Genomic DNA, 26,166 nt, shown 5'->3' on the forward strand with positions numbered 1-26,166 from the left:
GAATGACCTTAGGCTCTTCGTCAATGGCGGCAATGAGATCAGATAAAAGATCAAAACAGAGAAGAGGATCGGGAGGCTTGTGGGCAGCAGATGCAACTATGGACTCCAACTGGGCAACTAAAACTCCAAATCGAGATAGTGGAACGTTCTCTCTAACGTAGTTCCTGGCCATGGTCGCAGCTGGAAGAAGCTTTTGTTCACTGGCATTTGAATAACATAACAAGACGATAATTTTTGTCAAGCGAGGATGGATCCGGCGGGTATGGAGCCCGCTTACGAGTTCGCAATTTTACCATGTGCGTTTGGGGTCAAAAAAGTTATTTTGATAAACTATAGGTAGCCGAAAATAAATCATTTCACACCCAATTTATTTAAAAGGTAAATGGACCAACTTTTCCAGAAAGCCCTAAAACCCACTTCTCCCCTTCACTCTCGAGAAACCCCTCTGTTTTTTCCCTCCTCTCAAAGCTCGATCCCTTCCTTACTCCGCCACCCGGCCACCCAAAATCTCGATCCAGACTCGACAAAAGGTAATATACTACTTCTCCACCTCTTTGAGTTCGACCTATGTGGTTGCTATAGATGCATTATTATTGTTACACTGTCTAGTATGCCCAAGTTTTTGTTTTGGGTTGCAGAAACAAGATGTCTCTTCGGGTACTGAATCCGAATGCCGAGGTGCTCAACAAATCTGCTGCCCTTCATATGAATATCAATGCCGCCAAGGGTTTGCAAGATGTCCTCAAGACCAACCTTGGCCCCAAAGGCACCATTAAAATGTTCGTGCTTCGTTATTCTTCGCTGTCTGTATTAGGTCTGAAGTTTCATTCACTTTTATCTTAATTTGTGCAAAATTTGTACATTTTCTTGCCAGGCTTGTTGGTGGAGCTGGTGACATTAAGCTCACTAAGGATGGTAACACTTTATTGAAGGAGATGGTTAGTTATTCAACTTCTGGTACTTGGTTGTGTTTACTTTTACCTGGTTGTCAATTGTTTAATTCGCTTCTTGTTCTTTCTGTGCCCTGTTTTGATTTGTGTTTTTTGTTTGAATTGGTTCAGTTCGCTGTTCTTGAATTTTATACCTTTGGGTGTGAATGCATAAGTAAAAATGCAGGGATTTGGTATACCATTCTATGATACGGATGGAAATTAAACCAAAATTGAATAGGTACTTTAACTGCTTGAGGTAGTTGCTGAATTCGGTATGTCATCATTTCATGCATTGTGGACATCAACAAAAGCTTGTACACAGGAGGAGTGCATATTGAGGGGGATTGCACCTTTGGCAGTAGATTAAGAATGGAACTTAGTATAGGATATGATTTAGGAAACAAGCAGAAGATGCTGGCCTTCATTAATTCTCTGGTATTTTGAGTGGAGAGTTGCCTTTTTTTTCCCTTTTCTAATATACATCTGTTGACTTTGTGTATTGTATACTGATTGTTGAATTTAAATATGAATGATAAATCCCTTGGTGCCCTGCATGGGTAAGGTCGTTTCATGTGGATGTATATGTTACTGCTGCCACCATAACCATCTCTTCTTCATCTATGAGCCCCAATTCGTTATCTTTTTAATGGTAATGAAATCTGCTTGATGGTTGTAGCAAATTCAAAATCCAACTGCAATAATGATTGCAAGGACGGCAGTTGCTCAAGATGATATAGCTGGTGATGGAACCACTTCCACTGTACTTTTTATTGGTGAACTTATGAAGCAATCTGAGCGTTATATTGATGATGGTTTGTGCCTACTGTCACTTTATGTCATCCTGAGACTCTATTCCTTGGCCACAGTATTTAATCTCTGATCTGTTGACTTAGTATCTTATTATAGATGAGTCTTCGCAATGCAGTGTGGTTCTTTCTGCCTTTTTATCTGAATGAATTCTATGGAAATTCCTCATTTATATTTAAATTTCATACCAGCATGTATAAGATGCATATTATGAGGTAATACATGCCAGTTATTAGATTCATTTGTGTTCCTTTCCATTATATTATTACTCGTCCCCCCTTCCCCAACCCCCCCCCCCTGGCCAAAAAAAAAAATCTTTATGATGTATCACTACCATTATCTTCGTTGTGTTTCCTTTTCTATTAAATGATGACATTTTGTAAGCTGTGGTGATGATTGCCACCTCCTATCAATGGTTGGAGATTTGTATTTTATCTATAAATGCTTGTATTTTCATGTCTTCTCTTAAGATCTTCGGGATACCAAAATCTTTTTTCCTCGGGGGGATAAGTTTGCATGTAAAAGAAAAGTCATTTTCTACAGGGACGCATCCACGTATTCTAGTTGATAGTTTCGAAATTGCTAAAAGGGCAACATTGCAATTTCTTGAGAAGTTTAAGACTCCTGTTGTGGTGGGCGATGAGCCCGATAAAGAGATACTAAAGATGGTAGCAAGAACAACTTTAAGAACAAAGGTACATTCTTCAATTCTGCCCCAATATTTTCCTCCTTTTCTGATATGATTATTCAATATGCTTGTTTATGGTACGAGTTTTGGTCTGGTGTAGTTGTATGAGGCCTTGGCAGACCAATTAACTGACATAGTTGTAAATGCGGTAAGTTCTCTTTCTTGTTGTTTACAGTTCTAATTGTGCATTAGATAAATGCTGTTTCAAATGATAAAAAAATCAACTTAATTAGATATGTCAATCTATGCCATGTAAAAACCTTTATGTTGAACTATTTATGGGTGGTTTTTGTTACACATTCATGTCTGAAACAGTTTGATTGCTTTGTGGTAGGTGCTCTGCATTCGCAAGCCTGAAGAAGCTATCGATCTTTTTATGGTTGAGATAATGCACATGCGCCACAAGTTTGATGTAGACACTCGCTTGGTATGTGAATGCAGTTTCTCTTAATGTTTGCTGACGTTGATGCCTTGTTTTTCAATTTGGATTCAACAATACATATGTTGGCCTGTTTCTTTGGGTCGCAAAAATAGCGTACTTTGATAATTATTTAGTCCTTAGCATGATCAATTTTGACTTCTTTCAATCATAGAAGTCTGTATACTATCCACTTTGGGATGCTAAAATGTTATCCTTGCTAGGCATAGTCCTGCCATTTTTTCGGTGAATGGGCTAACAATTGTCTTATACAGCATGAATGGACTATGCTTTCTAGTTATGGCAGCTGAGAGAGTTGGGCATATTGTTGTTAGGGGGATACCCGCAATATAGCAATTTGGAAGGCAAGAAATATTGCTGTTGCTTGAAAGTTCAGTAAAATATTCCTATATGACAAAGTTAAGGACTCTTTCAGTGATATGCATGGGATGGAACTTGACCTTTCTTTAGGATTTTATGATTAAAAAGGAAAAGTGAAGGTCTTAATGGGGGAGGAAAGATGAGAAATGAAAATATATGGGTTATTCCTTTTCTTCATTTTTTTCTAATATTAGACATTAATAAGTAAAACATGACTTCACTTGTATGGAATTTGAGAACGAAGAATTCAAATGAAATGAAGTGTATCGAGTATGTTACATACTTTTTTTTGTGGTCAAGAGAATTACTGTATTAAGGTGGTAGGTTCTAATAGAAAGTTAAATGAACACACTTTCCTTTGCTATGGTTCATTTCTTTCATAAAATTGATAGAAATAAAACTAATAGTGGTGATTGTTTCTTTATAAAACTTCCAACCTAGATAATCTTTTCTTTGAGACTCCTCTCCTTTCCATTTCTCTGCCCATGGAAAAAGCATCAGTAGGGCTGTTTTTAATACATATTTGCCCTTATTTATTATCTGCTTTTGAAGATATAAATGAAGAGAGAGTATTTTTGCATGTGCTCTCCCTAACTTCCCCAGTTGTTAGATAGCGTGACCTTTGTTTTTGTTTGAATGGATGGCTACGTTTGTACATTCAGACTAGAGACTAGATGCACTTCTGTGCAAAATTTTGTAGTTGTATGCTTATTGACGCATGTACATGTGAGTTAGTTGAGAGGATTGAGCAAAAATCCTACAATTTGTACGTATCAGTTCCTAATTGTGAATTGCTTTTAATTCTAGGTTGAGGGTCTTGTCCTCGATCATGGTTCCAGACACCCAGACATGAAGAGGAGAGCAGAGAATTGTTATATTTTGACTTGTAATGTGTCCTTGGAATATGAAAAGAGGTAACATACTTAATTTGACTATTTGGTTGTATGTGTTTGTTGTTAATTTTTGTATTCACAATTTAAGTCTTCTTTGCACAGCGAAGTAAATGCAGGATTTTTCTACTCAAATGCAGAGCAGAGAGAAGCTATGGTTGCAGCAGAAAGACGATCTGTTGATGAAAGAGTGCAAAAAATTATTGACCTGAAAAACAAGGTGACAAATTTGGTGGTACTTCAGTGCCTGTTTAGTGCTGAAGATGCAGTATTGTAGTGTCACTCTTATGCCTGTCATATCTACAGGTTTGTGCAGATAATGAGCACAATTTTGTTGTCATCAACCAAAAGGGGATTGATCCCCCATCATTGGACTTGCTGGCTCGCGCAGGGGTAAGCTTTTCGTCATGTTGGATGTGTCTCTAGAGGATTTGTTTATGCCATAAGTAAACCTATGAAACCAAATGGAGATGATGTTTTGCTTGGAGATGAATCCCTACTGATTTTAATATGACCTTTCCGGTAGATAATTGCACTTCGAAGGGCAAAAAGGAGAAATATGGAGCGATTGGTTTTGGCTTGTGGTGGGGAGGCTGTTAACTCTGTTGATGGCCTAACTCCTGACTGTCTTGGTTGGGCTGGTTTAGTCTATGAGCACATTCTTGGAGAAGAGAAATATACATTCATCGAGAAAGTTAAAAATCCTCACTCTTGTACGATCCTTATTAAAGGTATTTTAAGATGCATCTTCTTGTCTGATCTAGTTGTTTGTGGTGACCATTTACAATTTTTGTACTTTGTTTTTTGGCTTTTCAAAAAGAGCAATAAGTTGTATAGATTTGACCATCCACTGATGGTACTGCCGGCTGTAATACAGGTCCAAATGATCATACTATTGCTCAAATTAAGGATGCTGTCCGTGATGGACTAAGAGCAGTAAAAAATACTATTGAGGATGAGGCTGTTGTACTGGTAAGTTTTTGCATTCATCAGTGCATTTGTTTTTTGGCTAATGCAGTTGCCTAGTGTCAGATATTTGTTTCATTGTGGGAGGACATACCTCTTAGACTATAGCATCGGTTAATTAGGTTTAAATTCACATTAGTCAAGCTGTGCAGCCTGTAGAAGCCAATTTTTCTTCGTTGAATGCTGCTTACTCGTCTCAGTGTATCACAAATGTTGGCTTAGTGGCTTGTTGAATTTGTGATAAATTTGTGGCTAACAGTAACTGTATTATCTCGCATTTGCTGCTTTTCAACATTATCTGCTATTTGCTTGCGTGGATGATCAGTGAATGCTTAATGGTTTGCATTATTCAGCATAAGAAAGTGCTTTGCATGGACTTGTGCTTTAAATGTTATTTGACATTTGCCCTAATATCTCACATGCAGAAATAGGTTTAGATATACCTTCAAGCATGACATTCTTCTGATTCAAAATACTTCTGGCTTGGAATCCTGATATAAGATGAGTTGTATTAGTTTCAATGCTTAGCCTAATGGATGGGGGCTGAACTAGATTATTACCTTCATTTTTTTTGCATCTCTTTCTTGGTTTTATGACTGATGAATTATTTTTTATAATCTCTTGGTTTTTTCTTCTCGTTCAGAATAATTTTGAGTTTTAATAATTTGCAATGCATTCCCTGATGAATGGGGGCTAAACTAGGTTATTTCCTTCATGTTTTCATAATCTGCAATTCATTCACTGATGTTGAATGGTTCTAAACAAGGCTATTGCTTTTGTTTTCATGACTGGTGAATTGCTTTTTATCGCATCTGAGTGTTCATCATTTACTAAGTGGCATATTTTTTATCATTTACTTGTTTCAGGGAGCAGGTGCCTTTGAAGTTGCAGCTAGGCAATACCTAGTGAATGAAGTGATGAAAACTGCTCAAGGGGTACATGTCATATAATTTCTGTTAAATTTGTTGTTGACTCTTACTTCTATACATCCAAGTGCTTTTTGCTGACCGCTACATCCAAATAGCGTGCAAAACTTGGTGTGGAAGCTTTCGCTGATGCCCTTCTTGTGGTTCCAAAGACACTGGCTGAAAATTCTGGCCTTGACACCCAGGATGTGATCATTGCTCTTACAGTAATCTCTCTGTGCCTTTTAAACCTGTAGCATTCAAAGATTTCAAAGAGGGTTTCAATTCATTGTCACATGTAACTGTTTTGGCAGGGTGAACATGACAAGGGAAACATAGTGGGCCTAAACCATCATACTGGAGAACCAATTGATCCTCAAATGGAGGGTATATTTGACAATTATTCTGTGAAGCGACAAATTATAAACTCTGGGTATGTTGGGCACATTTTTCTGCAATAAGTTATCTGTGTATATGTGGCATGCCATTTGTCAGCGTTATAAATCTGTAGCACCATCATTGGGATTGAACTCACTGGATCTAATTCAGTCAAAAATCTTTTAACCTGGCTATAGACGTAATTTTGGTTTCTTCATGGTTGATGGTCATTGTTCTTTTTCTTTGGGGTTTCTTTCCAAGAATGGGCGGCTCATTTGAGTACTTTTGTTGTGCAGCCCTGTCATTGCATCGCAGTTGCTTCTTGTGGACGAAGTAATTCGTGCTGGGCGTAACATGCGGAAGCCAAATTAGATTATCTTAAGGTATTATATTTTGGTGTATTGATGTCATTTTTGATGTTGCTGTTTACCTTTTTAACCTGGAGGTCATCAAGGCAGCGCCAAGAACGAAACACTGTAAATGAACAATTTGTTGATGTTCAGTTAGTAGATTTTTGTTGCTGCTCCTACAGATTGTCTGCCTTGTTGGAAATCGAGTGCCGAAAAGATCTGCTTTTCTTTTCAATATGACTTTGTTAATCACATTTTAGGTCAAGATTTGCTCGTTTTCACAAGCTTGCTAATTTTCTTGAACTGAATGTCTTGTTATTATAATTGGTAATAGGAGTTGACTTGGTTTTGGCAAATGAAAGGTTTGTTTCTCCGACTAGTTATCACATGTTTCCTGCTAATCCCAAGCCTCAAAACCTTTCCGTACTCGCACGATCAAACATTAGTCCGCGGTCACGGAATTGCGAGTCGTTTCGATTTCTGAAAGTTTTCTCCCCCACGATTCCGGATACATACCTTGACCTGTATTCTTGTCACAAACGTGTAATGACCCCAAAATATATTGCTTAAATTTTAGCCATTCGACCTGGTTGGAAACCCGAATCTTTGAAATTCTAATCCCACCTATGGGAGAGTCTCCATTGCTGCTCTTTTGGCCACTAAAACCGTGTCCAAGACTTTGCTAAGCTTTAATATCTGAATTTCGCGTTTGTGATGGGTTTTGAAGTCCAATTGAGGAATTAATCAGGGCAAGTATTTGAGTCAACTTGGATGAGATATTAGCATATTGTTGAGGATGACAAGTGTGGAGTTGAGGCTATTTGACGCTTGTTAGTTGCAAAACTTGAGTGTAAATCACCTGGGGAAAAGCAAAGTTAACTTGAATTAGTGTTTGGATTTGGTCATTTTCACATGCCGCAATACGAGTACAAGAGGATCACACTCGGCCAGGGTTTGAGTCATTGGATGCTAACTTGACTCGGGACTAAAACAGAAGCTGCATGCGTAAATGATAATGAAGCACGTGACTGAGAAAAACTACAGATAACTAAACGGGTATGGCTGGAGAAAATTGAATAATTTTAGTTGTAGGAGAATTAAATAGTTAATTGGATGGCTGATAGTTTTATTTTATCCATGTGGATCCAATCCATTTTCTAATTGGCTGCAATTGGATTGGGTTAATTTCATCCATAATCCATTTAAGTAAAACCATTAACAAACCAACTATCCATTTTGCCACCTCTGTTTCTAGCTAACATCAAGTCAATTCTGTGGCAAAAGGGGTGCCTATAACGCTCAAGGGGCTGCATGGATAGAGCTTTGATGACGGAAACGATAAATTCACTTTTCATCACTGTTTGTGCACCGGGCAAAAATTAGGGGATACAGTCTTTGACACTTGCAACATGCATATTTCACTGTTTCGAGGCCGAAATTCCTAGACATGCTCAAGAATCTCTAAGCTCCATTACAAAAATACAATATGCTTCTTCACCTACAGCAATCCAATTCTCCTGTTGTGCGCTGCCACCATCCGGCAGGCAGGAGAAAGTTGCCATAAACACTGCTTTGCCGCTGGCACTGGAAGTTCGAATAGTAAAGTGGCTATCATCAGAGTGAATGAACTTTAAATACTCAGTGATCCTTTCTTTCTTCTCGAAGCATGTAATCTTTCTTCATTTCTTCCAACACTAAGTCATTGGTGCTACAAGAACAGAAAACAAAAGGAAATAAACAAACTAAAATTTGAGAGGCTGATCTAAATAGGTTAACAATCTATCAAACATTTCTGCCACCGTGGTTTGTAAACAATACAAATGTTAAATTACAAGATGAGCTTATTCACAAGAGTTAAATAAGTAAAGTAAAACGAATGCCCACAAAACCTTGTGATCTGATTTCATTGTGTCATCCTCGAGTCTAAGCTAATTGTCTAGGCTTTTTCCTTATCTAATCCTTCTGTGGGCATAGGGTCCATGAAGTTGGAAATAAACTTTATGACAGCATACAAGTATCTTTTTAGATAATAATTGTTTTCTTGCAACACAAACCAGAACAGGAAGAGCACGAAAAGCAACAAAACTAAATATTAAATTATAGTTGACACTAGGAACATCTCATTGACAATCTTCGGGAAATTAGGAATACATCATGATGTGATTGTAAACTCTGTTGTCAAACATTTCAGCTCTGTTAGTACTGAATTATGTGACTCTTGAATTGAACTCTCCAAACCTAGCACAATTAATGTCGTTACTACTTGACATCACCAAATTGCATACCATCATGACAGGTATGAGTTCTTATGATGCTGATAGAGCACCCAACAAAACGGTGGCAAATAAGCAATCAGCAGGACAACCTTGTAGTGATTCTAATAACCATGTGAAAGCTTATTAAACTTGAAGGTTAACCTTGAGAAATGTTAATTGGTACAACAAAATCCAGCAGGGATAAATGATCTAAAACTGTGTCTTTGTATGGCCTGTATATTCATTTGAGATTTTACTTTTATAAGTGATCACTAAGAAGCACTGAAGAATTTTCTTGTCAATTTAACTTCCTAGAGCATCCTGTGTAATCTGGAAACATGATTGAAGAAACTTCCTCTCTCTCTCTCTCTCTCTCTTCCCCCCCCCCCCCTCCTCCTTCCCTGCCTGACCAAATATCGCAAACTATACCAATATCCATAACCCTATGAATATATGGCAAAAATAGTTAAAGTTACATAAGCATAAAACCATTAGCATCCCATCCATATTGAAAAACCTTCCAATAGATTTGATCAAACTTACAACTGATGAAGGCATTCATTCAATTCTTTTGCTTGCTTACGGCATTGCCAAACAACAGATAATGTTCTTCCTGAAGCACATTCAGCGTACTTTGCAGTGTAAAGATCACATTCTTTAAGTGCCTTCTGCTTCATTTTGCTGCGCAAAGCTGAAATACAGAGATAAATTAATAGTTTGTACAACTAGAAAAAGAAAATGCCAATAATGCAGAACCGTGATTTGCCAATAATTTCACATTACTAGACGGGGAAAAAATTAAAGGTAAAGCTAAAAGCTCGGGCCATCCGGGTTAGCCCGAATGTTGGTTTCCAATCATTGATTCACATATGACAGGAATAGAAACTGCTAAGACCCGAAAAAAAAAAATATATATATATATCACTGCTGTACTGGGTGGAATAATTTATCCAGATTTTGCCTTTTTATCTGAAATTAAAGGGAAAAAAAAAGTTTCGGTGATTTTAATAGACTCAAATGACATATATAGACTTCTAGGAAGTCACTTTTGAGTCTATTTTAATTATATCTGCAGTCTTTAATTAACGAAAGAAAGAAGGAGAAAAAATGAAAAGCATCTCAGCACCACTCATAGCAAGGAACGAGCCATTGGCATAATGATTCTTCAGTATAATAAAATTCAAAGGAAATTTATAAAAAACAAAAAACAAAAAAAAAAAAAAATCCAGCTCCGAAGCAGAAATGTTCACCATTTTGGTTAATGCATCGTCCAGAATGGCTGAAATTGTTTAGGAGAAAGAATGTTATGTAAAGTGAAAACAAAACTACAAATCATGCCAACAACAGTCCTCAAAATTCTAATAAAACAAAGAAAAAAAAAAGAAGCAAAACTTTGAAAGAGGAACTGCAGCAACCTTTCTCAAGCAATTGAATGGGAATGGGAAAATGGAGGTTAATAAAGTTCATTTCCTCATAAATATTTGATTAAGCTATAAATAATTGATTTCTAATTACTTATTATGGTATGTTTACCTTCTTCGACCTTCTTCTTAACGTGATTTTCACGGGCTTCTTGCACATATCCCATGTATCTTCAGTGGAGAGCAAAGCTGTGAAGGCTTTTTCTTTGTTTAGCAGAAGGAACTGTTTCTCTATCGTGCGGCGATCGTCGCCGGTCTGCGCCAGACTCGACTTACTGGGCAGTATAGGACACAGAAAGCTGCAGCCACCACTCGAGCACCGACGACGTCGTAATGGTGATGAACCCCTAGGCAACATTTTGGCTAATTGCAACTTGGTCCCAATAGTTGAACAGCATGCCTGTCCTATCCCTCAACTCTTGTTAATACCACCTTAGTCTTTTAATTTTATTGTAGATTGATTAGGGACATAAAATTGAGAAGTTCAAAAAATGATTAACGTCTCAACTTCCACGTGGCGGAGAAGGATGCCTATATAGCTAAAACAACCAAATAGATTGGTCTAGTAGTCTGTATATATATATATATATATATATATAGTGAATATTCTTTTTTATAATTTTCAACCATCATTTTATCTCACATATATCACATTTTTAAAATGTACTATAGTAATTTTTTCTTAATAACTCTTGAAAAGTTACAATTCAAACAAAATGTTAGCTTTACAACAATACTTAAGGTTGCAAATTTGTGTATGATGAGTGATTGCGTTTAGATGTTTGTTGTTCTCTAATTGTTGAAAATATCCAACCCAAAAAAAACAATGTTAACAATATCTTAGCGTAATTGTGTATAATTACAATTCAAATCCAATAAGATAATAATAGTGTTTTTTTATACATTATCGATGTATAATTTTTTTTGTTCGCTAGTATCACAAGAAATTACTAAATACAACTACATATTAACTACCTTTTTTTACCCTCCCATTCCTCCCCACCCTCTTTCCCACCCTTAACTACTGGATATAGTATTCGAATTATGAATCTGAATTTGGCAGTCAAAAATATCCTAAGAATCCTCCCTTGATCAGTAGGTTGTTAAACTGCATGAATATGTGAGTATATTCTAATAAACTTAAAAAAGAAATAGAGCCACAAACAAAATGGATAGCCATATTTTAACACATACAAAGGGGATAGCCATTTTTCAACATTATTATGTTCATTTTCTTACCATTGTAGTTGTTGGCATAATATTGATTAGTTATAGTAGTCATAATGTGATCAATAGTCAGGGGAAAGCAATAAAGGTATTCCCACTATCAAAATTAGCATTCGAATCATGTGTTTGATAGTTAGAATAGTAAAAGGGCAAAAAATATAAGAGAGATTTTTAAAATTATGAAGGTGTTAAGTGATATTAAAGCAAAGCTCGGGTGAGATTTGTGAAATTACCCCTAAATTAAATGTAAGTGATAAATTCTAAATAGCATATATTACACTAGGGTTGCAATCAAGTCGAATCAAATTCGAATAATGAACTACTTAGAGTGAAAATGTTTGAACTCGAGTTTATCGAGTTATTTAAAATTGAGTTCGAGGCTCAGTTTAGTTTACCTTATTCAAGCTTGAGTTCAAATTTATTTTATCTTATTTGACCTCAAGTTTGAACTCAGTCAAACTTAATCGAGTTATCAAACTCGATTTTTTGGTAAATCTTATAATAAATAATTAAAAATTATATTACAAATATATTACTCAATAAGGCTCGATAAACACTCGAATTTTGATTTTTTCAACTCGAATTCAATTTGATTATCTTATCGAGTAACTCGAACTTATTAAGTAGTTCAAACTTGATTTAAATTCGGTCAATATCAAACTTGAATCGAACCTTTGAATGCATTACTCGTGAATTCGAGTCGGGTAGTTTGATTAATTTAAACCCCTACATTACACACCAATTAAAATAATCCAAACCAGCATCCATGTCAAATTTTGATGCTCAGGTCACTCTTATCCACGCCAAACTTTGATATACATCCGGAAAACTTCGAAATTCATGCCAATCATATCCACGTCGAACTTTCGTGTCAAAACTAAATGATATACGCTTAAATCATATCCACGTTGTAGGAGGACCTTTCCTAGTGCCAAATGGTAATGGGTAAACCTGTTAGTCTCTGAAATAAAATTATGAAAAGCTGAATAGCAAGTAGCAATAGGATAATTACAGCGTCAGAATCACAAGGAAAAAGGAGAAAATGTCTCAAACGATACCGTCTCAGTGGGGACTGGGGAGACTGCAAGAGAACGGCACGGGCCACGTCATAGTGTCAATATTGTAAACGGTGGTGGGCCAGTAGGTTTGAAAATAAGCGACCAAGTCCTAACATGCCCCAGCCACGCCCACATCCCCGAAGGAAAACGAAAAGCCCAATCTAGTCTTCCCGGCTCCAACTGTGACACAGGATTTTGAACCCTAAATTTGGACACAAATAAAGCAAATATAGGCACTAAAATAACAATACGCAAAAATCACAACAAATTAACACAAAAAAAATCACAACAAATTTGGACACAAATAAAGCAAATCTAGGCACTAAAATAATAACATGTAAAATCATAATAAATTAACACCAAAAAAAATCACAACAAATTTATACAGTATTTAAAAACAAAAATCCTATACCTTATCGATCAATTGAACATCTCATGATTTTCAATCGATTTTTGAATAAATTCTGGATATCACACCAAAAAAATGCCACTTCATTTTTTTAAAAAAATTATTTCAAATAATCTACCATTCCAATACACAATATATTACCAAAATAGTCTCATGCGCCAATTTCAAATTGAATACATCTCCACCATTAACTGCATCAGTATTGGCTATTGAGCATACAATCAAAATTGACTAATCAACCAAAAAGATTTTGACTGGTCTCACCGCCAGCGTGGCACCAACTCGCCCGTGTCCGTCTGCTTGTTTTTAAAAAGCCTCAAATATAGCAAACTCCGCCACCACATTCCCAGCTGGCCTTTTCTAACTGGCTCTTGTCCTTCTCACGCCACGGCCCCTTCACTTCTCTCCATCTATTGTTTACTTCCTTGATCCTTCCAACCATTCCACCCCTTCGCGCAGCATAATTTCGTCGCTGCATCGTCTAGAGGTATCTTCGATTCTCGCCATTTTTAGCTCTTGGAGCTGTTATTCATGACATGGATTTTACTGGTTAAGTTATGTAGCATGTTTTTATTGCGAAACAGATCTGAAAAGTCATGGACTGAAAAGTTACTGTACTATCAGTTACGCTTGAACATGTGTTTTTGGTATATCATTTTTTTTAAGTGTGTTTTTTTGGTGCGATCTGATTTGGTTTAACTTTTAGTGTCATCGTGTTTATCCACGAACGTAACTTATCCGACAGTCTTAAATTAGTTGAATATCTTACATCATTGCATACTATTCTAGGATTATGACATTATGTAGCACCAATCTAATAGTCTAGTTTAGTTTTCTCATGTCTATCAGCAGAATTTAAGAAAAGAAGAAATCTAATTTCCTAGAGTTAATTTAGTTAAATCTCTTTCAGTCTAGGGATACTTTAGGATCATGTATACTTCCCAAGTTTTGAGTTTTAATTTTTTACTATTTGTGAGGAAAAAAATTGGGTGGACCCGACGACTCAAGTTAATAGTTGAATATCACTCTTGTTACACTATGTACTGTTGCCAGTGGAAATTTATCAAGTTAAATGTTTTCATGCTTATCTGGAAATATGTAGGGGAAGAAGGAATCTGAGTTACCTGGTCTAAGACTAGTTGTATGTTTCAAATTTTGAGATGTTGTAGGATTGTGCACGCAGATAGAATTTTTAATTGGTTCCTGTTTAGGTACAATCATTTGGATTTTGTTCCCCTTATTTTTTGTTTTGTTGAAGATTGTTTAGTCCATAGGTGCAACAAAACCCGTTAGATGTACTGAATTTCCATTCCATTTGTGAGTTTTGTGTATGTGCAGTCAGTTTAGTTTTGAGTCTGAATGGTTTGAAACAACTGCAGATTTTGCTTTTGATCAGTATATAAGGGAAAATGTTGCCTCCTGCGTCTCGCGATGAAAATGTTTACATGGCCAAGTTGGCCGAACAGGCTGAGCGGTACGAGGAAATGGTTGAGTTTATGGAAAAGGTTGCAAAGGCTGTTGATACTGAGGAGCTAACTGTGGAGGAAAGGAACCTTCTCTCTGTGGCTTACAAGAATGTTATTGGTTCCAGGAGGGCTTCCTGGAGGATCATCTCTTCCATTGAGCAGAAGGAAGAGAGCCGTGGGAATGAAGATCATGTGAACATGATTAAGGAATATAGAGGAAAAATTGAGGCTGAGCTTACCAAGATCTGTGATGGAATTTTGGGGCTTCTTGAGTCCCATTTGATTCCTTCAGCCTCTGCTGCTGAGTCCCAGGTGTTTTACCTGAAGATGAAAGGTGATTACCATAGGTACCTGGCTGAATTTAAGACTGGTGCTGACAGAAAAGAAGCTGCAGAGAACACTTTGGTTGCTTATAAGTCTGCTCAGGTTAGTTTTACTCCTTTTTATAGGTGTTGCTTTCTATGCACTTAATAAAGAGATTAGTTAGTCTCTGAATGATAAGCTTCTCATCATACAGGATATTGCTTTGGCTGAATTGCCTCCCACTCACCCAATTAGGCTTGGCCTTGCTCTTAACTTCTCCGTGTTCTACTATGAAATTCTTAGCGCACCTGACCGTGCTTGTAGCCTTGCAAAGCAGGTAATTTTTTTTTTCATTTCATTGTCTTTTCACGCAATACTCTTTAAATTAAACTTTGTTCAATGCTGGTTGTCCTTTCATAAAGTGCAGTTTTTGGCATCTCTTACTATGTGTCACTGAACCATAAATAGGATTTGTTTGCCTGTTATAGGAACTTTGGATTTTGATCTTTGTATTCACCAGTGGATAGACACCTACTTATGTAAACCTTGGAAAGAGCAATGGACTTGCTAAAGAAAAAGATTGTAAATTGAATGGGTTTTTTTTAAGACAATCAACCTCCTGGCAGATGCTGCTAGTCCTGTGTTTCAATTATTCCCCTCCAAGGTCTAAATTTACATGAAGAAGCTTCTGTTATGGATGTCAAATTCCTATTTAGAAGCCAGTTGTTTCATGTGAAGGCTCTTGTGACAAAATAATCCATCAAACTTAGGTTTAGGATGTGCAACCATGAGCATTCCATTACCTGTCAATTCTATTTCATTGGTCTTTCTTGTACAATTTTTGGCCCTAATATGGATCTTCATTGCAGGCCTTTGATGAGGCCATCTCTGAGCTTGATACACTGGGCGAGGAAACATACAAGGACAGTACATTGATCATGCAACTCCTCAGAGACAATCTAACTCTGTGGACTTCTGATATTCCGGTAACGACTTCATTTTATGCCTTTCTTTCACACACAAATGTGAGGATTACATGCATTAATTGTTTGAAATGTGTATAACATTACTTGGCGGGGTCTGAAGTGAATATGTATTGGATTTAGTTGCATATTCACTAAGTTACTCTTGTAAATATTTATGTTACGCTAGTCAAGGCTAAAATGGGTATGAGAATACTTCTAAAATAAGAGGACATCTGCAGTCTGGGTTGTTTCTTCTGTTAACTTGCAATCCGACTGTTCTTTTACTGATTGCTGTTTCTTGATTGCATACTGTATTGATTTCAGGAGGACGCTGGGGATGAGATCAAGGAACCATCAAAACTTGACACAGGGGAGGGGCAGCAGTAATGAATTCGTTATGTTAGAGTAGGACTTTCTTTGGGAGATTACTGCAAGACATGATGATTTGGTGGTGGATCTCAGGGCTAAAATGATTTACATACATATGAAAATGTTACTGCCGAAAGAAAATGGTTTTGGGTTCATATCTCATCAACGGTTGTAATGCTACTTGTTTAATTTGATGATGAGCTGAACTTGGATTGGCTTGGTATTGCATTTACTATCTATTTCTTGCTAATTCTTTTTTGTTGATGCGGTCTAAACATTGACGGATCGAAGAAAATTTTGATACATCCATGGCTTTGTATGGAACAGTGTTTTTTTGGGCTGAAACTAGTTCTTCAAATACAACTCTACACTGTAAAACACTCCAAACACACTCCAAATAGGCCTAGCAAAAACACAAAAAACAACAACAACAATTTGGCGTCAAAACTTATTGCTGTTGCGTCTTCGGACCTTTGGTGTTTCCTGGTCTACCTATCCTATTTCAATTTGTCATTGCAGCCGCTTACAAAGTTTGTGGAACGGTGTCGTGGGCCGGTACGACGCAGATAAATTGGAAGTCCATGGAAAAAAGCAAAGAAGAATAAAAACGATTAGTTTGATTAAACAAAAGTGCCCGACCGGCCAAAAAACCAAAGAAAGGTTGAGAAATGGAACGATGACGGGTATCGTCTTTCCCGGTCCAATACTGTTGCAAACTCCATTTGATTAATCAATTGGGCTTTTTTGCATTTTCAAATCAGGTTCCCACTTTCTATTATTCTTTTTGAATCCCAAAATCTTTGAAGCACCAATGACAATTCCCCCAAAATTTATTCTCTTTAGTACAATTCCAATGCGGGGTGTGGATAAGACTCTGAAAGGCACAAGTCCAGTACTACTGTACTAGTCCAGCATCCTCCTCACTAAATACCGAGACAGAAACTAAGCATCGCCTCTATGGCCGCCTCCAAAACCGCCGTTATCGCATGGTCATCTCTCTTCCTGTTTTGCAATGCATACTCATCTAAGTTCAGAATTAACAAGGTTAATTTTTGCATTTGAACATTTATTTCAGGGGTTCGGGAGAAGATGGGCAGTTAGGAATGGGTAATAATGAAGAGAAAGAATGGGTTTGCTCCATCAAAGCTCTTGAGCCCTTCGACGTCTGCTCTATCGTCGCCGGCAGCCGAAACTCCCTTGCCATTTGCAACGACGGCAAGGTACTTAGTACGGTCTTTAGTTTAGTTGCAGTAATAGTGCAGATTTTTCAGCTTGTTGAACTGTCACTTCATAAAGATTGTTCCTTTCTACTTTATATTAAGTATTATGATTTAGCAAATCCATATCTGGACTTGGACATAGTATTCTTTCTTTCTTTCTTTCTTTTTCAATTTGTTTCCGGGAACGAAGTTTGGATTCACTTTTTGTGATGGGCTTGTGGTATTAGTTGTTTACGTGGGGTTGGAACCAAAGAGGGACACTGGGTCATCCCCCAGAGACCAAAACCGAAAGTATTCCTAGTCAAGTGAAAGCTCTTTCCAAAGTTAAGATTGTACAGGTAGTTATTTCACTTTGAATTGCTAATTTTCATGATTATTAATGGATTAAGATATGTGACGTCGTATCTTAACTTGGTTTAGTTAATTTATTTCAGGCGGCAATTGATGGTTGGCATTGTTTGGCTGTCGACGATCAAGGCCGGGCTTATGCTTGGGGTATAGTGTGTTTTTTTTTCCTTTTTTTTGCTCTCCGTTATGTTCCCTTAATTTCTGCAAAAAAGTGGGATGGAAAGCATGATACGAGTTGGGCTTTGAGAATTATTCTTAAATTTTACTATTTAAGTAACAAAATGATGTTGGCAGGAATCTTTTCTTCTTCCTTTGTCTGTTTTTTGATAATGTCTCATTTAGTTTCTAAACTTCTAACATGTTGTTCCACCAGCGTGACTCTCCTAATAGGATTGGGGAACCTTTATGCAGGTGGGAATGAATATGGACAGTGTGGTGAAGAACCTGAACGGAAAGCTGACACAGGAAAGCCTGTTAGGAGGGATATTGTGATTCCCCAACGATGTGTGCCAAAGCTTACAGTTCGGCGGGTGATTTATTCTATCACGTGTCTCTATAACTTGATTTCATATTTGGGTAGCACCCGGGTGTCTTCCCTTATTGAATCATACATACCTAGTCAAATTGCTTTCAAGAGCTTTAGATATTTGGCAGTGCATATGTTGAATTCAATATAGAATATTTTGTTCACTCATTCCTCATTACTCAACATGGGAACCAAGGGTTTGAAATGATAGAAAGCTGTTACTTTTCAGGTTTTAAATGTACCTGTAGAGTATAATTTACATCTGAAATGTGCAAGAATTATTTCCTTTTTATATAAGATGTGATTTTCTCTCTTTGTGAAGTTTTAAAGTTTGTTTCTTACTCACTGGGGAATTGAGTCTCTGGTGGAAGATTCACAGGAGATATTCCTTTTCACTTGGAAGTGGCATGTTTCAACCTGAGATGATTTAAAATGCTCTCTGGTGAAACAATATTTTGGCATCTTTCTTGGTACTTTTAACAGTTTAACATCCTTTCTATGACAGGTAGCTGCTGGTGGTACACATTCAGTTGTTCTCACACGGGAAGGACATGTATGGACATGGGGTCAACCATGGCCTCCTGGGGACATGTATACTCCTTTTGGATTGATTTTTGCTGACCTTCATTATCTGTATCTGAGAGCTTTCAGGATTCAATTCTTGAATTTGTTTTAATTTGTTTTTCTAAACTTACAGAAAGCAAATTTCGACTCCTGTTCGAGTACAAGGTCTTGAAAGCGTGAGGTTGATTGCAGTTGGAGCTTTCCACAACTTGGCTCTTCTTGATGATGGAATCTTAATGGCATGGGGTAATAATGAGTACGGACAACTGGGGACTGGTGATACTCAGCCCAGATCACAACCTGTTCCTGTCCAGGGCTTGTCTGGTCTTACTTTGGTATATATTTTAAACATGAAGTCATTTTCTTCTTGTCATTTTTCTAAATGATCTGCTGTTACTTAGATAACTTTCTATGTAAAGCCTTTTGTAATTGATTTCCTGTTCATGTATTTCCAATACTACATGACGGTTCTTTGTTTCATGCTATTTTAACATCTTAAATCACATAAGGTACGCAGAAGCATGTCTCAGTGATTTATGACATTTTCTCTGCTGAATTTCGTGACATTCTGCTTCCTGTTCAGGTTGATATTGCAGCTGGAGGGTGGCATTCTACTGCATTGACAGATGAAGGAGAGGTGCTTCTCCTATTACTTACTCCATGGTTCTCATGTTTGAGATTTGTGGTTTGTGGCTTCAATATTTACTGACGTGAATACATGTGATTGTTGTGTGAATGGAACTGCCAAATCAAATATCATCCCTTTCACTAATCCCAACTGTGAATTGCACATGCAGATGTCTTGTAGGTCATCTGAATTACGATTCTTTTTAGCAACTAGCTTAACCATGCCGCACCTTTGGACCTGTTGTTCAGTTTCTAGGCACCACGCTTTCTTCTAATGAGTTCAGTTCCAGCTTCTCTGTCAATTCGTCATTGAGATTTGGAGTTTCTAAGTATTTTTTTTTTTAACATTATATGCCAATTTGAAAAGGAGAACAAAAAACATCAATATCCTTGTGGATCTGATATATGGAACCAGAAATTTCATGCCTCAATATCTTTGCGTGCTTTGTATAAAGACTGTCAGTTTTGAGTTCACAAGTGTGTGAAATTTCAAAAGTGATTCTGTTTCTAGCTGTAAAAGTAAGTTATGCCCTTCTTTTTGGCCCATAAGCCAATGATCTTGGGAAATATATTCGGCATTTCTTTTTGTTCAGAAGTTCTTGATATGCTTTCTAGTCTTCATTTCATTAACTGATAATAGCCTGATGATTTGTATGATCCAACTTTTCTTTTTTCTCTTTTCTTTAGTTTTTGTTCTGTAGGGGCGACATTCATCATGGTGCTGTGAATTTTATGATTTCAGTCACAATTGTAGTTGAGCATGAATGTTCTGATTTACTAGAGAAGAATTGTCTATGGCAGGTATATGGTTGGGGCCGAGGGGAACATGGGAGGCTTGGTTTTGGAGATGACAAAAGCAGTAAAATGGTGCCCCAAAGGGTTCAGCTTCTAATATGGGAGGACATTGTACAGGTGCTGATATGAGAGGTCTTTTTGAACTTATAAACTTTGTTAATGATCTTACCTTTCGGCTTCGGTGGATGATGGTTATCAGTGTTCATATTATGTATTCTTTCAGTGTTATGTATTCTTTCTGAGTAGTCGAACAACATTCTTTCAATTCGATGACTTTTACAGCTTCTTTATGGTGGTTTTTCTGATTTAATTGCTACTCCTGTTAGTTATCTCTCTAGCCCTTGCTAATTGTCGTATACTATGCATTGTTATATAAAACTACTGTCAGGCAACTGCCTGTGAATCTCTGCTTTTAAAGTTCAACTTTCTTAATATTTCTGGTTGTTTGGAAAAATCTTAAGTCGGAAATGGTTGTTGATGCAGGTGGCCTGTGGAGGAACCCATTCTGTTGCTTTAACACGTGATGGCCGCATGTTTTCAGTGAGTACTCTGACATCCTATGTAGAAGTCTAGAATTCCAATTGAGTTCCATATCCAACAGTATACCATTTTTCTGTCGATTTATGTATAACAGGTGATTGGCGGCGGCTATTTTGCTATCTATTATAACGTGTGCGCGATATACTGGAGCTCTCTAGTAGGAGAGCTAATCATTTTATTGTCGGAAAGTTTTTTGCATGTTTGTGTGGACTCTGGGAAATAGTGCATGTGATCGGACAAATTGACTTGATATAAGATTATATGTTTGTTTCAAGCACTAGATACAGTAATATAGTAGCAATGCTGACTTGTCTGTGCTTTGGGCAGTTTGGGCGAGGAGACCACGGACGTCTTGGATACGGAAGAAAGGTGACAACAGGCCATCCATCAGAAGTGCCCATAAACATCCCTCCTCCCAGAGATCTTAGTGAAGGTGAAGCTGAGGGAAGGTGGTGTGCTAAGTCTGTTGCTTGCGGTGGCCGCCACACACTGGCAATAGTAGAGTGGCGCAGCCGGGAATCTGAGCAGTTACCGCACGCTCCAACGAGCGTGTAGTGGTATCATTGTACAATTGCGTCATTTTCGGAAGAATCTTGTCTCGTGCTTTGCAAATTCTGGCAATTGAAGCAGTTTGGTAGTATTATAAATTGTTTGTGCACAAGAAGTAAAGACAAAATCGCCTCGGAAGTTTGTTTTAGACTAGATGCCGGACAAATGGACCATAAAATTTGCATGAAAGAGAAGGTTGGGGTTGGAATTTGGTGCAGCAGGTGTAGGTAGCGTCTCCCCAGCCTTGCCTTTGTTCTAAGCTACCTGGGTTTTTGTATGGGCTAATCAGATAAATTGATGCAATCGCAATATTAAAAATTAGCAACTCAGTTTGAGCACAATCGTGAGTAATTTTGTTTTTTTTTTTCCCGTCGTGTTTTTTTAACACTTCGATTTTGGCACTGGTTATTGCTAGTGGCGACTTGCGGGTGTCGGTAAACCTTCACATAAGATTTGAGACATTCGACTGCAAAGTGACTAATACTGCGGGTGTTGTGTGCGTACTTTTCGTCCAAGGTGAGTGCAGGAGCAGAGGAAGAGTTTACCTTGCCTTCCGTCGGTTTGTAAGCTCTATTTGATTTTCTTATTTAAATATTGACTTTCCTTACCCCCAAAAAAAAAAAAAAAAAAAAGCGACAAATACTATTAGAATCCCGCAGACAACGAGCTGGCAAACAAAAATAATTAATTAGCCATCGACCGGTGATGTGGTAATTCAGATGAGACTACAAGCCAATGGCCATTGCCACAACTAGGACAGGTAACATCTAACGTGTAAACCTTGATCAAACATGTCAATTACACTTCCCCAAAAGCCACAAACCTTAAGGCGGGCAAAACACAAACGTTGACTGCTGCTACTCCTGCCACATTGCTCTTCGCTCACCAAAATCCAAACAATCCGTCGAAATGAATTTGCCAATGTTTCAGGTGATTCTGCGGCATTAGTTGCATCAATGAAAGAACTCTTTTAACCCCTCAATCTTAGTTGCATCAATGAAAGAATCTTTGCCTTTCAGGGCTTCGGCAAGTCTCTTATGATGACAGTTCTTTCTGAGGTTGGTGACAGAACCTTCTGTGTCGCTGCTGTAAGTATTATCATTATTGTTTTAAACTTCGATTGCTGCTGCAAAAATTTGAGCTTTATTCATCATAACATCGCCGTGTTTTGGAAGATACTGGCAATGCGTCATCCGTGGAGTAGCGTTCTGTGCGGTTGCCTTTCTTCTGTAATTGTAAGTGCAATTTCTTTCTTACTTCTTGCTCCTTCCTTTTCTCTCATCAGTTTTCTGATCAAAAAGTAGGAGATATAGTACTCTTTGTACCTTTGAGAAATTTCTTAGCAGAAATATACCTGGCTCACTATCATCATTCTCGAACCTTATTTACGTAATCCAGACAAAGCTACATGCTCAGAAGTCAGAACTTTCCCGTTTTCCCTCCACCCTCAAGCCACAAAGACGGAAAGAACACCCAAAATGAAAAAGAAAAGGAAACGCACTTGCTTTTGCTTGGTGAGGAATAATGAAAAATGGTGTTGCAGTAGGAATTCAAAAGAATTTATTGGCCTGATATTATTCATATAAGCGACAAGAAACGAACGATCAAATTTTTTAAATCTTTCGTAAAGCTTAAAAATGTCTTGCCATGTATTTGTAGTTGACGACTACTCTCTCTGCTGTTATTGGCTGGGCTGCTCCAAACTTGGTACGTGATTCTTTTAGCCGTCCTCTTTTTAGCATACCGATGGTGTTCGTATATGATTAGTTTTGCGAAGAAAGTAACAAACAAAATTTGTCGAATGTTTTCCTTTTTGTATGCAATGCTACTCTTTGTTTCTCTAAACAGAATGCCTTTGATAGTTAGACTTGATATATTACTACTTTGTTTGCAAGATTCCACGTGAACTGGCTCACCATATCACCACACTTCTCTTCTTTGGCTTTGGCCTCTGGTCTTTGTGGGAGGCATATAATGAAGATGACGAGTACGGCCTCCTTTTTTTTTTTTTTTTTCAAGAATGTGTCAGAATAAAATTATCAACTCAAACTTTCACGAGTACTAACTGGATCATTTCTATTTCATCAGCGACAACGAAGAGTTAGAACAAGTTGAAAAAGAACTGGTCAGTTACCCCTCTGCTGCATCTGGTACGATGATGTATGGCTTGGGTCTAGAGTTGAAAATTCTAGATGTGGTCTCTTAATCCTTGTTTCTTTTTTTTTTTTTCTCAAAGAATCAGGGCGCTGCACCTAAGGATACTACTGGTGAAGGACCGAAAGGCAAAGAAGGTAGCAAGGTAAGGTCATGAACATTGAGTTCATGAAGCCCCTAATAGATTACATCCTCTTTTTTAAGTTACTTGTTAGTAGGATGTTTAAATTTGTAAAGACAAAATTTGGTTAGATGGTTAGTTTATACAATTTCTATCAATATGTGAGGCATTTAACCTAAACAGAAAGCCAGATTGATTTCCTCTGGAGTATCCAAAATGGTCGTGTTCGTCCGTGGAATAGCCTATTGCTTGCTTGTTTTGATGTTCATTACTTACTAGTAAGAGTTCTTATAGGTTATGTAAAGCCCTGTTACCAGCGTAAACTTTAATTACCGAAGGGGAAGCTGTAATTCTGAAACGATACACATTTTCTAGGTGGCTGAGGACTTGAAAAAGCAGAGGAAGCCATTTCTGACAAATTTCTTCTCACCTGTCTTCATTGAGGTTTGCATTACTTGTTTATGAGTGATTCTACTTCTAACCAATGAGTCTGTGATTCTAATCTGGTGTAAAAATTATGTTGCCAACATGGCAGAAAGAACTTCATGCAGCATAGCCAATTTGATGTTTCTATCGTCATGTTTTTTTAGGCCTTCTCAGTTACCTTTTTTGGTGAATGGGGTGACAAGAGCCAAGTAAGTATCAGCTGGGAGGTGTATACATTACGTACATTGACTATCTTGAATCAATGTAATGCTCACGATTTACCAAATTTGGTTAATGGTACATTCAGCTAGCAACCATTGGTCTTGCAGCAGATGAGAATGCCATAGGAGTGATCCTTGGTGGAATCTTGTGAGTTTCCTCGCTCCTCATTCTTTCTTGGGAAGGGGGATGTTTTTGTTGGTTAAGTTAAGCAAAATGTTTATAGGGCTAATGCTTAATGACACCTCAAATGGGAATAACGAAAATTGACAAAAGAAAAATCAAGTCTTGGGATTCTATTATCTTCTGCAGAGCGCAAGTACTGTGCACCGTTGCAGCTGTTGCTGGGGGAAAGAGCTTAGCATCTAAAATCTCTGAGAGGCTGGTAAAACATTCATTCTTCATCATCAAATTTCAGGCAAAATCTTTACTAGGATTAATACGCTTATATTCTTGCGTTTTGATACAGGTTACGATGGCAAGTGGAGTTCTTTTTCTGATTTTTGGTGTGCAATCCTTTCTGTCGACTATGTATTGATCTACTCCATCATATGTATTCTTCAACGCAAAATTGACAATAGAACAAGCAGTCAACATGGAAATTGTAGCTCCGACGCAGACATGACATTAAGGAATTTGGGATTCATAACGTATTGGGATTTTGTAGCTCCACATCATTCTCAGAATCATGCCAAAGCAAATTAATCGCAAAATTTATGTACATTCGAGGCCAGTGATTCTTGCCTCAGACTTCAATTAGAAATTATCATGCTATCAAAATGTTACTCAGTTTTTTTTACCTCAGAATTTCACTGTTCTGCCGCATCCAGAACTTCCATCCCCTTGTTTCAGACAACAGCAGGGGTGCGCCTCGTCATCCCAATGCCACCATATCGTGTCCCATAGCCACCGTAAGCAGGTCCAAATCTCCCGCTACACATCCCACCATGCAGTAGCAGTAAATACAGCAACTGACTCAGTAATGACAATGTGATGAAAGCCTCCAATGTTTGCTGCAACTGACTCGTATTTTGTGAAAGACAAAAATCATCAGCATTCCATCTTTCATGTAGGAAGACTGCTACTGATAACACAATAAGAAGCTTCGATTCAAGTAAATATTAACGTGACCATTTACCAGTCGTTTCCCTCTATGCCCTCCCAATATGATCTGCTTGCACACAAGTCTGCACCAATAAACTACTTAAAACGAGTGAACAGAGTAGAGGAGGAGTAAGGTTTTGAGCAAGGCGATGGATACCCAAAGGCAAGAGCTGTCATAGTCCATGATATGAACGCAGAAGAGGCTGCACCGGCCAGACTGTCACTGTGCCAAGCCCGGAGATGGATGAGCCCAGCAAACAGAGAACATGCTCCAATTACACCGCCAATCAATGCAAACACTAGCAGAAAGCTTGTAGACGGATTCCCTCCCAAATCTGTGTGTTAGAGACTATGGGGATCAAAGATTACTACTAAGTAGTTATTGCAGAGAAGGGAAGTTAGTACAACTCACGGGGATGATCCTGTTCACCGTCAATGTATTTGTCGAGAGACCATCCTGCTAATCCCAGTACAATTAGATGCACGACAGAGTTGACAGCTAATAGAGGTCCCATTAAGCTTTTCCCACCCCTTCCAACCGCCATGCTGAATCCAACCTCAAGCTGTATCCTCAAGAAAAGTCCTTTCTCTTGTCTTGCTTATGTCTGTGTAGAATCAGTGTGCGCGAGCGCGTGAGAGAGAGAGAGAGTTTCTTTGGGCTATAAATAGAAGGAAAGCTGGATGTGTACGTGTTTGCCCGCGGGGTGCTTGGATGTAACAGGTGTTGCAACGCAGGTGGGGAAGTACTTGTGTTGTTAACGTGGAGGCTTGAGAAGGAAATGATT

The 26,166-nt window shown here is 37.9% G+C and overlaps 7 protein-coding genes across 9 annotated transcripts in view; 4 read left to right on the top strand and 3 right to left on the bottom strand.

Moving 5' to 3' along the window:
• The window catches only part of LOC113778049 (protein SWEETIE), a 28,707-nt gene extending 28,439 nt beyond the window's left edge, over positions 1 to 268 (bottom strand). The window contains exon 1 of the mRNA XM_027323302.1: positions 8 to 268. Within this exon, the coding sequence (XP_027179103.1) occupies positions 8 to 172 (165 nt within the window). The 5' untranslated portion in view covers positions 173 to 268. The remainder of the gene's footprint in view (positions 1 to 7) is intronic.
• A 121-nt stretch (positions 269 to 389) lies between these two features.
• Positions 390 to 7,018, top strand: LOC113777895 (T-complex protein 1 subunit zeta 1). Its single transcript, XM_027323126.1, has 16 exons — positions 390 to 530; positions 639 to 779; positions 875 to 938; positions 1,609 to 1,744; positions 2,283 to 2,434; positions 2,528 to 2,575; positions 2,762 to 2,854; positions 4,034 to 4,140; positions 4,222 to 4,336; positions 4,423 to 4,509; positions 4,643 to 4,847; positions 4,994 to 5,088; positions 5,949 to 6,017; positions 6,107 to 6,214; positions 6,302 to 6,420; positions 6,662 to 7,018. Exons 2-16 carry the CDS (start codon positions 646 to 648, stop codon positions 6,735 to 6,737), a joined length of 1,608 nt encoding a protein of 535 aa, XP_027178927.1. The 5' UTR covers positions 390 to 530; positions 639 to 645; the 3' UTR covers positions 6,738 to 7,018.
• Positions 7,019 to 8,042: 1,024 nt separating this feature from the next.
• LOC113778221 (uncharacterized protein DDB_G0275933) lies at positions 8,043 to 10,697 on the bottom strand. Its single transcript, XM_027323544.1, has 3 exons — positions 10,504 to 10,697; positions 9,514 to 9,661; positions 8,043 to 8,423 (listed from the first exon to the last, which is right to left on the bottom strand). The coding sequence occupies exons 1-3, from the start codon at positions 10,556 to 10,558 to the stop codon at positions 8,354 to 8,356; spliced, it is 273 nt and encodes a 90-aa protein (XP_027179345.1). The 5' UTR covers positions 10,559 to 10,697; the 3' UTR covers positions 8,043 to 8,353.
• Positions 10,698 to 13,455: 2,758 nt separating this feature from the next.
• Positions 13,456 to 16,420, top strand: LOC113777884 (14-3-3-like protein GF14-C). Its single transcript, XM_027323109.1, has 5 exons — positions 13,456 to 13,572; positions 14,465 to 14,977; positions 15,069 to 15,191; positions 15,724 to 15,840; positions 16,144 to 16,420. The coding sequence occupies exons 2-5, from the start codon at positions 14,495 to 14,497 to the stop codon at positions 16,204 to 16,206; spliced, it is 786 nt and encodes a 261-aa protein (XP_027178910.1). The 5' UTR covers positions 13,456 to 13,572; positions 14,465 to 14,494; the 3' UTR covers positions 16,207 to 16,420.
• Positions 16,421 to 16,913: 493 nt separating this feature from the next.
• On the top strand, positions 16,914 to 21,698 carry LOC113777881 (ultraviolet-B receptor UVR8-like). The gene is made up of 11 exons (XM_027323104.1): positions 16,914 to 17,177; positions 17,264 to 17,408; positions 17,636 to 17,746; positions 17,843 to 17,903; positions 18,168 to 18,286; positions 18,788 to 18,873; positions 18,980 to 19,181; positions 19,430 to 19,483; positions 20,275 to 20,385; positions 20,752 to 20,808; positions 21,136 to 21,698. The coding sequence occupies exons 1-11, from the start codon at positions 17,146 to 17,148 to the stop codon at positions 21,361 to 21,363; spliced, it is 1,206 nt and encodes a 401-aa protein (XP_027178905.1). The 5' UTR covers positions 16,914 to 17,145; the 3' UTR covers positions 21,364 to 21,698.
• A 516-nt stretch (positions 21,699 to 22,214) lies between these two features.
• On the top strand, positions 22,215 to 24,836 carry LOC113777882 (GDT1-like protein 4). Of its 2 annotated transcripts, none has more exons than XM_027323105.1 (12): positions 22,215 to 22,287; positions 22,377 to 22,445; positions 22,533 to 22,592; positions 23,017 to 23,064; positions 23,253 to 23,344; positions 23,446 to 23,482; positions 23,594 to 23,656; positions 24,008 to 24,076; positions 24,223 to 24,267; positions 24,366 to 24,427; positions 24,590 to 24,662; positions 24,747 to 24,836. In XM_027323105.1, the coding sequence occupies exons 1-12, from the start codon at positions 22,267 to 22,269 to the stop codon at positions 24,813 to 24,815; spliced, it is 708 nt and encodes a 235-aa protein (XP_027178906.1). In that variant the 5' UTR covers positions 22,215 to 22,266; the 3' UTR covers positions 24,816 to 24,836. The 2 variants fall into 2 exon arrangements, with proteins under 2 accessions (XP_027178906.1, XP_027178907.1); XM_027323106.1 differs by having other exon boundaries at positions 23,600 to 23,656.
• A 39-nt stretch (positions 24,837 to 24,875) lies between these two features.
• LOC113777883 (membrane protein PM19L-like) lies at positions 24,876 to 25,947 on the bottom strand. Of its 2 annotated transcripts, none has more exons than XM_027323108.1 (4): positions 25,794 to 25,947; positions 25,539 to 25,716; positions 25,416 to 25,464; positions 24,876 to 25,290 (listed from the first exon to the last, which is right to left on the bottom strand). In XM_027323108.1, exons 1-4 carry the CDS (start codon positions 25,924 to 25,926, stop codon positions 25,126 to 25,128), a joined length of 525 nt encoding a protein of 174 aa, XP_027178909.1. In that variant the 5' UTR covers positions 25,927 to 25,947; the 3' UTR covers positions 24,876 to 25,125. The 2 variants fall into 2 exon arrangements, with proteins under 2 accessions (XP_027178909.1, XP_027178908.1); XM_027323107.1 differs by having other exon boundaries at positions 24,876 to 25,296.
• Positions 25,948 to 26,166: the final 219 nt, after the last annotated feature.

The sequence above is a fragment of the Coffea eugenioides genome, chromosome 7 (assembly GCF_003713205.1).
Source record: "Coffea eugenioides isolate CCC68of chromosome 7, Ceug_1.0, whole genome shotgun sequence".
Lineage (NCBI taxonomy): Eukaryota > Viridiplantae > Streptophyta > Magnoliopsida > Gentianales > Rubiaceae > Coffea > Coffea eugenioides.